The 13,403-nt window shown below is 50.6% G+C and overlaps 2 protein-coding genes across 2 annotated transcripts; one reads left to right on the top strand and one right to left on the bottom strand.

The window, feature by feature from the left end:
- The first annotated feature begins 708 nt into the window (after positions 1–708).
- LOC112880229 (protein NRT1/ PTR FAMILY 2.10-like) lies at positions 709–2,587 on the top strand. The gene is made up of 2 exons (XM_025944737.1): positions 709–963; positions 1,091–2,587. The coding sequence occupies exons 1-2, from the start codon at positions 730–732 to the stop codon at positions 2,585–2,587; spliced, it is 1,731 nt and encodes a 576-aa protein (XP_025800522.1). The 5' UTR covers positions 709–729.
- A 3,163-nt stretch (positions 2,588–5,750) lies between these two features.
- On the bottom strand, positions 5,751–9,080 carry LOC112879604 (probable 1-deoxy-D-xylulose-5-phosphate synthase 2, chloroplastic). Its single transcript, XM_025943944.1, has 3 exons — positions 8,853–9,080; positions 6,780–8,720; positions 5,751–6,515 (listed from the first exon to the last, which is right to left on the bottom strand). The coding sequence occupies exons 1-3, from the start codon at positions 8,925–8,927 to the stop codon at positions 6,369–6,371; spliced, it is 2,163 nt and encodes a 720-aa protein (XP_025799729.1). The 5' UTR covers positions 8,928–9,080; the 3' UTR covers positions 5,751–6,368.
- Positions 9,081–13,403: the final 4,323 nt, after the last annotated feature.

Raw genomic sequence — 13,403 nt, 5'->3', positions numbered from 1 at the left:
ACTGTGAGCTCATTTTATGCCATATGTGTGGTATCCTTAAAAGTTAAAAAAGATGACTTTATGTTTAAAAAAATTCAAGGTGAATAGTCAATTCTTTTAAACCTGTAATTGAAATTCAACATTGCACGTTTTAAAGTACGCTTTGAGTTATTAACTAACTAAATCCAATAAACAAATAATTAGAACATGCTGTCATAGTGTCATGATTAGCTACCATTATCTTAAAAAATTGTTGGTTACAGAAACATTTCCGAACAGAGTTACAGAAATGTTGTTGCATCAGTTGGCAGCAACGCCCGTGCAGCCCAAACCGTTCTCCATTTCTGTTAGTCCCACCTGCCAGTCTCTTAAGTTACACGTACCCGGCGTATCCCGGCAGAAACGCTCGGCCCGGGTCCCACCTGCAGCGACAGACGACCCCACCGCCGCTGAGAAGTAGTAACCGCCAAAACCACCTCAGATTCCTTGACGCACTCTCCTCGGACGGTCAACAAATTCGAGCACCGCCTCCCACCGCCACGTGTCCCGCCGCGGCAAAGAGCTGCGGCGATGGCGCGCCCCTCCGTCCCCGGCGCCGGTGTTCACCCCGACGCGCCCGACGGCGACACCGTCCTCGCGGTCCACGATGACGGCGCGGGCCACTACGACTCGCTGGACTCTGCCGCGCCGGCGGCGGCGGCGCCGCGGGACGCCGCCGGGCGGGAGGTCCGGTACCGGGGGTGGAAGACGATGCCGTTCGTGATCGGCAACGAGACGTTCGAGAAGCTGGGCAGCATTGGCACGGCGGCGAACCTGATGGTGTACCTCACCTCCGTCTTCCACATGACCAACGTCCGCGCCGCCATCGTGCTCAACGCGTTCAGCGGCACCACCAACCTCGCCACCGTCTTCGGCGCTTTTGCCTCCGACCTCTACCTCGGCCGCTACGCCACCGTGTGCATCGGCTGCGTCGCCACGCTCATCGTAAGCCGCCCGCCGTCCTCCGCTCTTCCTCCGGCATCGGCATTGTTGCCAACGAACTTGGCGGTGATTTGTTTCATGAATCTTTGACGTGGCAACTCTCCCTCTCTCTGTCTCTCGGTGACAACAGGGCATGATCATCCTGACGCTGACTGCCGGCGTGCCGTCGCTGCACCCGCCGCCGTGCGCCAGCGAGGGCGGGCAGTGCGCGGGCGCGACGAGGGGGCAGTTCGCGGTGCTGGTGCTGTCGTTCCTGTTCATCGTGGTGGGCGCGGGCGGAATCCGGCCGTGCAGCCTGCCGTTCGGCGCCGACCAGTTCAACCCGCACACCGAGTCTGGCCGCCGCGGCATCAACAGCTTCTTCAACTGGTATTACTTCACCCTGACCATCGCCGTCTGCGGGTCGTCGACGGGGATCATCTACGTGCAGAGCAACGTGAGCTGGTGGATCGGCTTCGCCATCCCCGCCGCGCTCATGTTCGTCTCCTGCGCGCTCTTCTTCGCCGGCGCGGGGCTCTACGTCCGCGTCCGCCCCGAGGGGGTCCCCTTGGCCGGCGTCCTCCGCGTCACCGTCGCGGCGTTCCGCAAGCGGCGCGCCCCGGCGCCCGCGGACCCCGCCGCGTCCCTCTTCCGGACGCGCCACGCGAGCGCTCTCGTGTCGAGGCTCCCCTACACTGACCAGTTCCGGTTCCTCGACAAGGCCGCCGTGGTGGAGTTCAAGGGCGAGGTCGACGACTCCAGCGGCGGCGCCAAGGACCCATGGCGGCTGTGCAGCCTGCAGCAGGTGGAGGAGGCAAAGTGCATCCTCCGCATCCTGCCCGTGTGGGGCACCTGCATCGTCTACTACGTCGCGTTCGCGCAGACCAACACCTACGTCATCCTGCAGGCGGCGCAGTCCGACCGGCGCGTCGGCGGCGCCCGGGGCTTCGAGGTGCCGCCGGCGTCGTTCACCATCTTCCCCATGCTGGCGCTCACCGTGTGGATCCCCTTCTACGACCGCCTCATGCTGCCGTGGCTGCGCAGGCTCACCGGCCGCGAGGAGGGCATCACGCTGCTCCAGCGGATGGGCGTGGGCATGGTGCTCTCCGTCGTGGCCATGCTCATCTCCGGCATGGCGGAGCAGCGCCGGCGCGAGCTCGCGGAGCTGCACGCCGCCGAGAGCGGCGGGTCCATGTCGGAGAGCCGCGTGTCCCCGATGTCGGCGTTCTGGCTGGTGCCGCAGCTGGCGGCGCTGGGCCTGTCGGAGGCGTTCAACCAGGTGAGCCAGATGGAGTTCTACTACAAGCAGTTCCCGGAGAACATGCGCAGCGTCGCCGGGTCGCTGCTCTTTAGCGGCCTGGCGCTGTCCAGCTACCTCAGCGGGCTGCTGGTCACCATCGTGCACCGCACGACGGCCGGCTCCGCCGACGGCGACGACGGGTGGCTCGCCGAGGACCTCAACAGGGGGAAGCTCGACTGCTACTACTTCGTCATCGGCTTCGTCGGCGCGGTCAACTTCTTCGTGTTCCTCGCGTGCGCGAAATGGTACAGGTACAAGGGCATGGAGGAGGAGGATGAACAGGATGCGCATGGGATTGATCAATGGCAGCCAAGATCAGTGGTAGGAGGAGATCAACCTGCTAATTAGGAGATCAGTAGAGATAGATGGTCTGATGTGGCCTGATCCATAAACTTGTACATTTTGTTTAGATTGTTGTGGACATTGGAGTTTATTAGGTCATAATCAGGTGACTATTGCAAGGACAGATGAAGGTACAAGGATGCTTTGTCTTTCACGACTAACTGGTTGCCCGTGTATCGCAACGAATTTCTAATAAAAACCATTTAACTATCTAGGTTCTAACAAATAATGACATGCGGAGGAAACTACTTCCAATAATTTGAGGTTTTTATTGGACCATGCTCTTGCAGTTTCTTGGAGTTTTCCATGCTCTTGCAGTTTCTTTTCCATCCTCAACACCACATTTTGGAGGGGTAGCAATGCCGAATCAAAGGAAAAAGGCATTGTTCAATTGCGGAGCCAGGATAAAGGAACATGAAACATTTCTAGCCATTTGAAAGTCAAAGCCCACAGAAAAATAAGCCCATTTGTTCCACCACCCTTGAAGGCCCAAACCTAATGTGGCCGGCCCACAGAGGGGGTGATTTGTATCGTCCACCGTGTTGATTAAGACGGCCCATTCCATTTTAATCATGATGAAGATGATGATAGCAATAACAATAATTTTTTTTCAGGTGGTATCCTATACAAGAACGCATATTTTCTTATGTCCTGTCTGGAACCTTGAAATTAAATTTTATTCTAATAATCATAATTTAGACATAAATATATTAAGCTAATATGATTATATACGGAATATATTTGTGTATTATTATTGGCCATACGAGGGAGATACTTATGTTCTATATTTCTACTATAAAGAAGTTAGCTAAAGTGCGTGCTTTATTAAGTAGATTTTAATTCTTCTAAAATAAGATGATCCAAAGGGCCCCTTACAGAATTTGTTGTGGAAATTCAGAAACCCACAACAGAAGTATCGAAATGTCAAAATGAGAAATTCAACTTCAATGTACAAATCTGTCAGAAAGGCTGTTTCTGGTTTACACATGCCATCTTCAGGCTAAAATTCCTGTTCTTATAAGGTGTATTTCATGGTATTGGTCACGGATTGTTTTTTTTCAAAAATATATTCTATCCGACTATACTAAATCTATATAAAATATACACCAAAATACGCAACGAACTACGCCTCTTCTGCTCTTCGTGAAGTACTTCAGTACCTCATCCAAGTTTTGCTCTGTTCTCTCACAAGCATTTCACCGTTTCAAAAACACGTGTTCCTTCTGCTTCTGAAAGTTGATCTCTCTGATCGAAGTAACTCGGAGGCCCCGTATAACATGTGCATGGAAACACTACCGATTCAGTAGCCGTTACTGTCATGCTGTGGCGTACTCGGACCAGCTACTGCATGCTATCTATCTATCAGTACCTTCCTACTTCGCTTTCGTGTTTGCCAGCTCGGATTTGTCGCCACCAGAAACTGTTCATCGAAATGCTTTGACGACGGCCCCCATGTGGTGTTGAGGAATGCTCCAATGCTCGAGTCAACAGTCAACGGTCTCGACCACTTCCTCTCTAATATAGGCATATAGCTATTCAGTTATTTTAACTGAATGGTTCTGAATGACCTATCTTCCTGGGCGCAGCCTGTTGCTCTCTCATTCCAAGCCATGACGTCGGAGAGAACTTTTGCATGGAAGCGCCAAGTTCCCCTCATGGTACAGAATGATCATCTGCCGTGCAGCTTGAGATGTTTCTGAATCTTCCGTGCCGCCTTCGTCGACGAATGGGGAATTCGTCTAACGGTAGTGGTAAGCAGATGCAGATGAATGCTACCCATGGCTGGCAGGATTTCCTCCCATGTTTTTCAGAATGTGTACAAGAATTCAAAGCATGTGAGTTCTTTCTACACTCACGGTGCTAAAAAGTAGTCTTGGTCAGTGGCCGCTGGTCAGTGCGTAGCAAAGCCCTCATACATGGAGTTAAAATACGAAGGCGCCTTAATTCAAAAGTCTAATCATTGGGGAACTCATGCTGTGGAATGGTGACTTCATGTTCCTTTTTTGTCCCCTTTTCTGGAATTGTCAAAGTCTGCAGCTACAACCTCGGAAATTTTATGTCTCTTAACGTGTGGTTTTCAGTATAATTTACATGAAACACTCAGGCTGTTCAGAAGACGTAATCGAAGCGTACTATTTCCTAGATCGTCTTAGAAATGTTTCAGTGTTGGCTTCAGACCAAGGTGGCTGCGCATTTATTTTTAACTTCTTTTACCAACCATTTGCATGGCACATGCTTCTTTCTTTCTGCAGACTTCCACGTGGTGTACTGGAACGATGACCGAGATTTTTTTTTTGTGAAGTGATTGTTTTGTTCTTTTACTTCATGTATGAATACTGTAGTTTACTGAAGTTTTATAGCTATCATTGTCATTTGAATTTTCTCGCCTGTGCCTGACATTTCAGATTCACACCTATGAAACTAAAACAAAAGGCAAAGGGAGCATTGGATGCCTCCAATGTTCATGCATGTCCATTGTATTTATAATCCACCATTCTTTTTTTAATAAAAACCCCAATATTACATCATCATGCATACTGAAATGTGTAAATCCTTTTCTCTTATAATGTTTACTGAAATGTTAGTGTCATTTGATTGAATGTATGCTCAGCAGTCGAGCCTAAGTCTCACAAGCTGAGGGCACCGTTTCTGACAGAACACATGTAACCATTGCTTGCGCCACATGCTGACCAGAACATCACATCTTAAAACTAGTGGTGCTAGCTGCACTTCTGTTTGGACATGTTTTCTGAACCCTCCTATTTAGTACTTGCTGTCTTTGCACTCCTAGTGTCTGCTTGCTTAGGCCTGTTCCATGTGAGTGTGAGCTTCATTTCTTTATGAGTCGTAAGATATGCTAACTACTAATTAACTCCATGCAAGAAACCTTTCCACATAAACTTTATGCACAGATTGCGGCCATGCATGGCTTCATTAGCATAGAGAATCTCTGCACTACTGGAACTTACTTTGCAATTACTGGAGAGTCCAGACAAGATCTTATAGAAAAACCAGGCACCTGGGAATATCATGCTGCATGTTGTTCACTCAACGACACACTCCCAGTCCCAGATGCTACCCCCCTCCACTGGCATGATTCCACGACCTTCAGGATAGCACCAGGACAAAACCCAACGGGAGGAGATCACAACTCACATGGCAATGACTCTTTCTCACCAGACAAGAGAGTGCTCATTGTCCATCTTTCTCAGCAGAGACAACAACCCACACATCTTTTCTTTGTTTATACATACATGTATAGGTATAGGTCCAGCACTGAACGCGAAAGATTACATTGTTTTTGAGTTGTTTACATATGCTTGCCATCTTATGCATGCATCCTATACAAAAAGTTAAAAAAAAAACACTAGCAAGATCAGCTGGCATGTGGGGCCATGCATGCCTGTGTCACCACTGACAAAATCAGCAGCTGGCAGCGAGGATGGCAATCCACCTTACTGCTCCAGGAATCAAAGCATGGCGATGCCCTCGTTTCATGGTTTCACCACCCCTTATCCTCTAGCGTTTGGAAGCATTGCACCACGCCAAGGATCACGTACACACATGGGGGCATGGCCTTGCCTTGGCACCTCCTATCTAGGACTACTAGCCTTGAGACAGATCCATGTGAGCATGGGATTCTAGGTCAGGGATGGAGGTAGCAGACACCGGCATGAAGACGTCCACATTTGAACTCACTCATTTCTATTTGCTTTAATTTTATTTATCTGTTGGTGATGGTATGTGTGTGTTCAAGGTCACGTAGAAACTAAACAATGGTGGTCGGTCACTTGAGCTGCATGGCCTCCAATGGCCTCCCAAGCAGCGACAGCACGGTGGCGGCGATGTGCCGCGGCGTCAGCCCCGCCTCCTCGATCTGGTCCTGCGGCGCGCCGTGGTCGATGTACCGGTCAGGCAGGAACATGGATCTCAGCTGCAAAGAACACAAGAACATGGTTAGCATCATAGCAATAATTTGCATTGCGGCGAACACGACACAATATATATATATATATATATATATATATATATATATTCTTATCAATATTAAACTGTCGTGTAAAAATGAATATTGAGTTTCATGCACCAAACCAATTCGTCAAAAATCTTAAGCTATCAAATAAAATTGAATTTTTAAGTTTCGTCCGGTTTTGAACTGAAAATGACGAATAAGCTTTTGCCGATGTGGACTACTTACTTTGAGGTTCCCGTCGAGGAGGCCGGCCAGGCTGAGGTAGTGGGCGACGTGGGAGCCGAACCCGCCGATGGAGCCCTCCTCGGCGGTGATGAGCACCTCGTGCTCGGCGGCGAGCTCCCTGACCAGCTGCGTGTCCAGCGGCTTGCAGAACCGGGCGTCGGCCACGGTCACGTACACGTCGTGCTCCTTGAGCGCCTCGGCGGCCTTGAGGCAGGCCTGCACCATGGTGCCGTACCCGAGGAGCGCCACCCGGGTGCCGCCGACGAGCACGCGGCCCTTGCCGACCTCGAGGGGCGTTCCCTTGTTTCCCGGCGGGAGGGCGGCGCCAATGCCGTTGCCGCGCGGGAAGCGGAAGCAGCTGGGCCGGTCGTCAATGGCGGCGGCGGTGGCGATCATGTGCATCAGCTCGGCCTCGTCGGCGGGCGCCATGACCACCATGTTGGGGAGGCACGCCATGTATGCGACGTCGAAGGCGCCGCAGTGGGTGGGGCCGTCGGCGCCGACGAGCCCCGCGCGGTCGAGCGCGAAGCGCACCGGCAGCTTCTGCAGGTCGACGTCGTGCACCACCTGGTCGTAGCCGCGCTGGAGGAAGGAGGAGTAGATGGCGCAGAAGGGCTTGAGCCCCTCGGAGGCGAGCCCCGCCGCGAACGTCACGGCGTGCTGCTCCGCGATCCCGACGTCGAAGCACCGCTCCGGGAACCGCTTCTGGAAGTAGTTGAGCCCCGTGCCGCCGCCCATGGCGGCGTGGATGGCCACCACCTTGTCGTCGGCCTCCGCCTCCCGGATCAGCGACTCGGCGAAGTACTGCGTGTAGGACAGCGTCGGGGACTTGGACTTGAACTGCTTCCCCGTCGACGGGTCGAAGCGGACGACGCCGTGCATCCTGTCGGCCGCCGCCTCCGCCGGCGGGTACCCCTTGCCCTTCTCCGTCACGATGTGGATGAGCACGGGCCCCGGCGCCGGCATCGACTTCACCTTTTCGAAGATGGTGACGAGGTCCTCGACGTTGTGGCCGTCGACGGGGCCGATGTAGTAGAGGCCGAGCTCCTCGAAGAGCGAGGAGCCCGAGGCGCTGATCATGCCGCGCGCGTACTCGTCGACCTTGGCGGCGACCTCGTGCGTCGGCCCGCCGATCTGCTTGGTGACGGTCTTGGCGGCCTCGCGGAGGCGGCGGAACTTGGTGCTGGACTGGAGCTTGGTGAGCGCGCGACTGAGCGCGCCGACGGGCTTGGACGGCCCGTCGAGCGTGGCGGTGGGGAGGGACACCTGCTTGTTGTCGTTGAGGACGACGATCATGTTGGCGTCGAGGTAGCCCGAGTTGTTCATGGCCTCGTAGGCCTGGCCGGCGGTCATGGCGCCGTCGCCGATGACGGAGATGACGTGGTTCTTGCGGCCCAGGAGGTCCCGCGCGACGGCCATGCCCAGCCCCGCCGAGATGCTGGTGGAGCTGTGGCCGGCGCCGAACGCGTCGTGCGCGCTCTCGTCGCGCTTGGGGAAGCCCGCCAGCCCGGAGGTCTGCCGGATGGTGTGCATCCGGGAGCGCCGGCCCGTGAGGATCTTGTGCGGGTACGCCTGGTGGCCGACGTCCCAGATGATCTTGTCCTCGGGGGTGTCGAACACGTGGTGCAGCGCCACGGCGAGCTCCACCACGCCCAGGCTCGAGCTTAGGTGCCCGCCGGTCTTGGACACGGTGTGCACGATCTCCGCGCGGAGCTCCGCCGCCAGCTGCTCCAGCTCCGGGGTCGAGAGGTTCTTCATGTGGACAGGGTAGTTCACCGTGTCGAGCAGCGGCGTCTCCGGCTTCTCGCCGGAGAAGTCCACCTTCCACGGGGTCGAGCTCGGCCTCGGCTCCTTCGGGACCACCATCTTCCCGTCGGCGCCGACGCTGCTGCTGCTGCTGCCGCCAGCGCTCTGGGCCGCCGCGCTCGCGCGCACCTGGAACTGCAGACACAAATCCAAAACCGTCCCAGTACATTGTCAGCACCACCGCCATGCATCAATGCAAAAAGGGATTCGATTTCTACGGGAAAGAAACGGAGCGTCGTTATCCGCTTCACGGGCCAGTGGCCGTACCTGCCGCCGGCAGGGAGCGTGGGCGGTGGCCGGGACCGCGCGGAACACGGAAGGCGTCGATGCCTGGAGCGCCATTGGAGGCCGGGTGTAGCTAGCGTGCAAGAATGCCGCTCGGCGTACGATCACTTTGCTACAGCTGTGATTAGCTGCTGCGTTGTAGGAAGCTCGTGTAGCTCGCTCGCTCGCTCTCGACGACGACGCCGCGCTGGGGCGAGAGGTGTGGGAAGAAGAAGAGGAAGGGAGGCGTGAAGGCGAAGCAGGGGGAGAGGCGGGTTAATATAGGCCCGCGGAAGGCGAGTGACATCATGAGCGAGCGATTAATGGAGGAAGCAAAAAAAAGTAGAAGGGGAAAACGACAAGGAAAGGGATCAGAAGGCGAGAAAACCAGGATGGTTCGTGGGAAGCTGCATCTCACGAGATTAAGTGATAGTATAGTTTACTAGTAGGGGCTGCGCTCACAGACAGAGAAAATGCACGAATCTTAATGCATATCTGAAGGCGAAGAAAGGGATGCAAGTCATAAATATTTTGAGTCCTAGGGTTGACCCAACAGATTTAAAAAAAAAACTAGAATAGCATATCGTCATAATTAATCTACATAATTGGATACCCACTTGCATCCTCATATCTGATGCCTAAAACAAATGAACATCTAGCCTGGCCATCCTTTAAATACTACTCCACTTTGGCACAGGATTCAATTCGAGTTTAACTATTTTTATTTTTATGTTTCATTATAAAATATATAAGGAAAAATCCAATTTCCACCTTTGAGCTAGCATAATAGTCCAATTTTCAAGCTTCAACTATAAAATTGGCAGAGGCCATCCATCTGTCAAAACCAGATAAATTTGACCCTTTGGTAGTTTCAAAGGTAGTTTTATATTTTAAAAAAATTAAAAAAATTATGTTTAGATCTTAAAGAAATTGAAACTAATTCATGTCAATCAGAAAAATATGAAATTGGTACCAAAAGTTTTCTAAAAACGAAACCTATGTGTTGTTGCTTTATTTGAATCTTATTTATTCAAACATAATAGACATAACTACAAGCAAATAAATCTAAAAATATGAAAAAAATTGGATCTAAATAACTAACAAGTAGAGTGTCAATAGATAGGTTACATTTTTAAAAAAATGTTGTCACCTATTTCATATTTTCTAATTCAAAATAAATCACTTTTAATTTTTTTGTTTAAACTTGAACATTTTTTGTAAAATAAAAAATTATATTTGAAACCACTCAAAGGGGCCAAATTCGCCTGGTTTCCACACTTTGGTGATCATCGTTATCCTATTTTATAGTTAAAGATTGAAAATTAGACTTTTATTATATTTAGAGGATGTAAATTGGACGTTTCCCAAATATATATGCATCACTCTTGGCTAATGAGGCTTCACACAATCTCTCAGATAACTAAGTACACTTTAGTTTTAGGATGGAATGTGGAATGCAAAAACTCCATGTATTCAGAAACACAAGTGCATTTTGCTTCTAAAAAGTCAAGCCGTGCCCGTTTTGACCAACAGTTTGTGAAATCACAGCATTGGATTCACATTTCAAACTCCTCCTACTCCGTAGTGGTTTTGCAGCTACACTTGTTGTATTTCGAGGAAAGACATTAGATATATCCAACTCTAATAACAAACTTGAACGACGCTCGAGTAGTCAGAATAAGATAAATACGTCCTGTGTGAGATGGAGTAGCAGCTTATTATTAGTACAGTACTATCCAATCCAATACTACCTTACTAATGAGCAATCTTCAAACCCATGTGAGGGCAGTAGTACAGGTACACACGGCGTGCCTTGAAAAACCTCACTGGGTTCCGGTCCACCGGGCCACGCAGCACAGCGCGCTCTTGACTTCCAAGCACATGTCCTGACTCGGCCCGGCACGCAGAGACAAGTCGTAGCTCACCGGCCAACAACACATAAAACTTGCGCCCGCCCTGGAGGGAAGACGAAGAAGAAGAAGAAGAAGATGCTGCTCTTGGTCGTAGGCGTGCAGTGCTGATTCCTCCGTAGACGGCCGGGTCCAAGTCCACGGGATGCGGTTCGTTATCTTGCTGGCCATGCATGCTATGTAGATGGGCTCGTTTCGGAAAGTTCTAGGGTTCTTCCATCGGCTCCCGTTATCATTGTTCCTGGCTGAGCAGCAGGGTCAGAGCTTATTTGATGAGTTCCTGGACAATATTTTGATCGGGTCGATCCGGAAAACATCTGACGACGACCGTATGATCTATACGATCGCCTATTAGAGCCATGGTTCACATGATGGCGCCCCAGTGACAGTAAGTCGTAGTTTTGCGCAACATAAAACCAAAATTGTGGGTCAGACATGTCTGCAACAGTTTCGATATTATACGCTCTGCATGTTCATTTGGCTAGCAAGACATGCATGCCACGTTATCTCGAACAACGACTGGTTCCACGTGGATCACGTGTGACATCGAACTCGGAACAACTTGGATAGATGTGGCGCTGAGCTCATCGTCAGATGGTGTAAATACAGTCGGAGGCACGGCAGCGTCTGTCGCTCTGCAACTTTTTTTTTTACTGCAACAGCTTACTGTGTACTTGACGCTCAGCTCGGCAGAGCAGAGCTGGACCGGGATGAGCAGCGTCTCTCTGGTACGTACTGGTAGTGACACGTGTGCAGGCATGGATACTGCACGTGATGGCATGCACAACGAGCCTTGCAAAGTGCTAGGACTAGGGTAAATACGACTAGTCATGTAAGGTTGGTGTAATCAGGACTACTATATATCTTCGAGTTTATCTGTTTTCTCAAAAAAGAAAAAATTGTGGAAAATTTGTTTCCAACGATTTTAGGCCTTATGATTGGGGCCCAATAAGCAAGTACAGTGGAAGACTGACTATGCAGTCTGTGACGGTGGTCCTGTGGTGTTCATTCTCTCCTCGAGACGCCGTGTGCTGCTTCCAGTGTGTAGGCATGTATTTCTACACCAAGTCTTGCGCAGAAAAACCAAGGCACAACATGTACACATACAAGCAGACAGACAGAGACACCTCTCCATCGTAATCACCTCTCTCTGAACAGGCTGCTGCTTAACGTGTTAGTTCTGGTTTTGCAGGTGATGAGGTGATGAGAGCTCCCAAAACTGCATTGATCTCCTCCACGTACGCGTTCTGGCCGGTTGGTCTAGGTGATAGCTTGGGAGCTGCACAATGTCTTTGCCCTGCTCGATCGAGCCACATCATATATACGACGAGATGCTTGATCGATAGCATGTCGGCTTCGCCGTGGCCACAGGAACCGAGCCACGACAAGGTAAAGCCTCGAATCGAAACAGCCCAGGTCAAGCCTGCAAGCAAGACGCCACGAGCTCAGCACATGTGTCATGTGTGTCATCAGTGTGTGTATGTGCTGAACGCTATTCATGTGACCGTACGTGTGGCTACAAATATACGCGCGATAGAGCATGTTTGGATGCGCTAAAATTAAGTGATAAACTTTGGCATATATTAGCACTTATACTTTTGCTAAAATTTTTAAGTCCTGGATAAATAAAATTTAGCCTATCCTATTAGCACTCCTGTTTGGATACAGAACCGCTAAAGTTTAGCACTTTGCAGGGACACACTTGTACGGCGATGTATGTACTATGATCTTGGCTTACCTCTTTTAATTTGGGGTCTATATATACATGCAAGTCTAGTGATCTCTTTTTCCCTAATAGTAGCAACAGGGGGCGGACCCATCGCAAGAATTGAGTGACGGTCTACTAGTTATTATTAGGATTCTACATCTACAGTAAAACATGATCAAACTCCACTGAATAAGAGTGCAGAAAGTCTGATTATTCACCCTGCACTCACAAAAACAAAAGCGATCCATAGCTTAGATGTCTACACTGCATGCACTTGTGCAAGAGATGCTCAAAATTCAGCAACTTTGTCAAGATAAAAATCATTCCGAGTCAACTGCTAGCTTGTATATAGTTAGTTCCGTTCTGCACGGCTCGCGAATCAAATAGCGGATCGGAGCCGGTTTGGTTGATGGACTGAACAAGTAGAAGTAGGCAAAATATATATTCCTAATTGTTCGGATTTAAATATTTCTTCTCCATATATTAGTAATGGCTAAGGGGTTCAAGTTAAACTTTTTAACAGGATATTGATGACGATGGCGCATAAAAAATTGTCCTTGAAAAATATTCTCACAGTATACTACTATAAAAGTTTTAAGTTACACACTTTATTATTGTCCATGTCGACATCCAAACCAGCATCAACCTTGCAGCTGAAGGAAGTCATACGATGCATCGTGCGTGCACCAAAAGATGAAGAACTCAAGAATGGGCCTGTAGCCTGGGTGAGCAAGCAAGACCAACAAGCCGGTGACGCGTGGAGCGTGTGTGTAAAACTCGGGGCCCACCCGTGGCCGGTAAGTGCCACGTATACGCATGCATCGGTGGAGCCGTGTGGCTAGCGCGAGCCGACTTTCTCGCGCCTCACGAGAATTTCTCACGATAAACACGCACCGGCCAAAATACAGCTAGAAATTATCTTTATGAGTTGAGTTT

Source organism: Panicum hallii, chromosome 2 (genome assembly GCF_002211085.1).
Source record: "Panicum hallii strain FIL2 chromosome 2, PHallii_v3.1, whole genome shotgun sequence".
Classification (NCBI taxonomy): Eukaryota; Viridiplantae; Streptophyta; class Magnoliopsida; order Poales; family Poaceae; genus Panicum; species Panicum hallii.
This window is presented reverse-complemented; position numbering and strand designations above follow the sequence as displayed.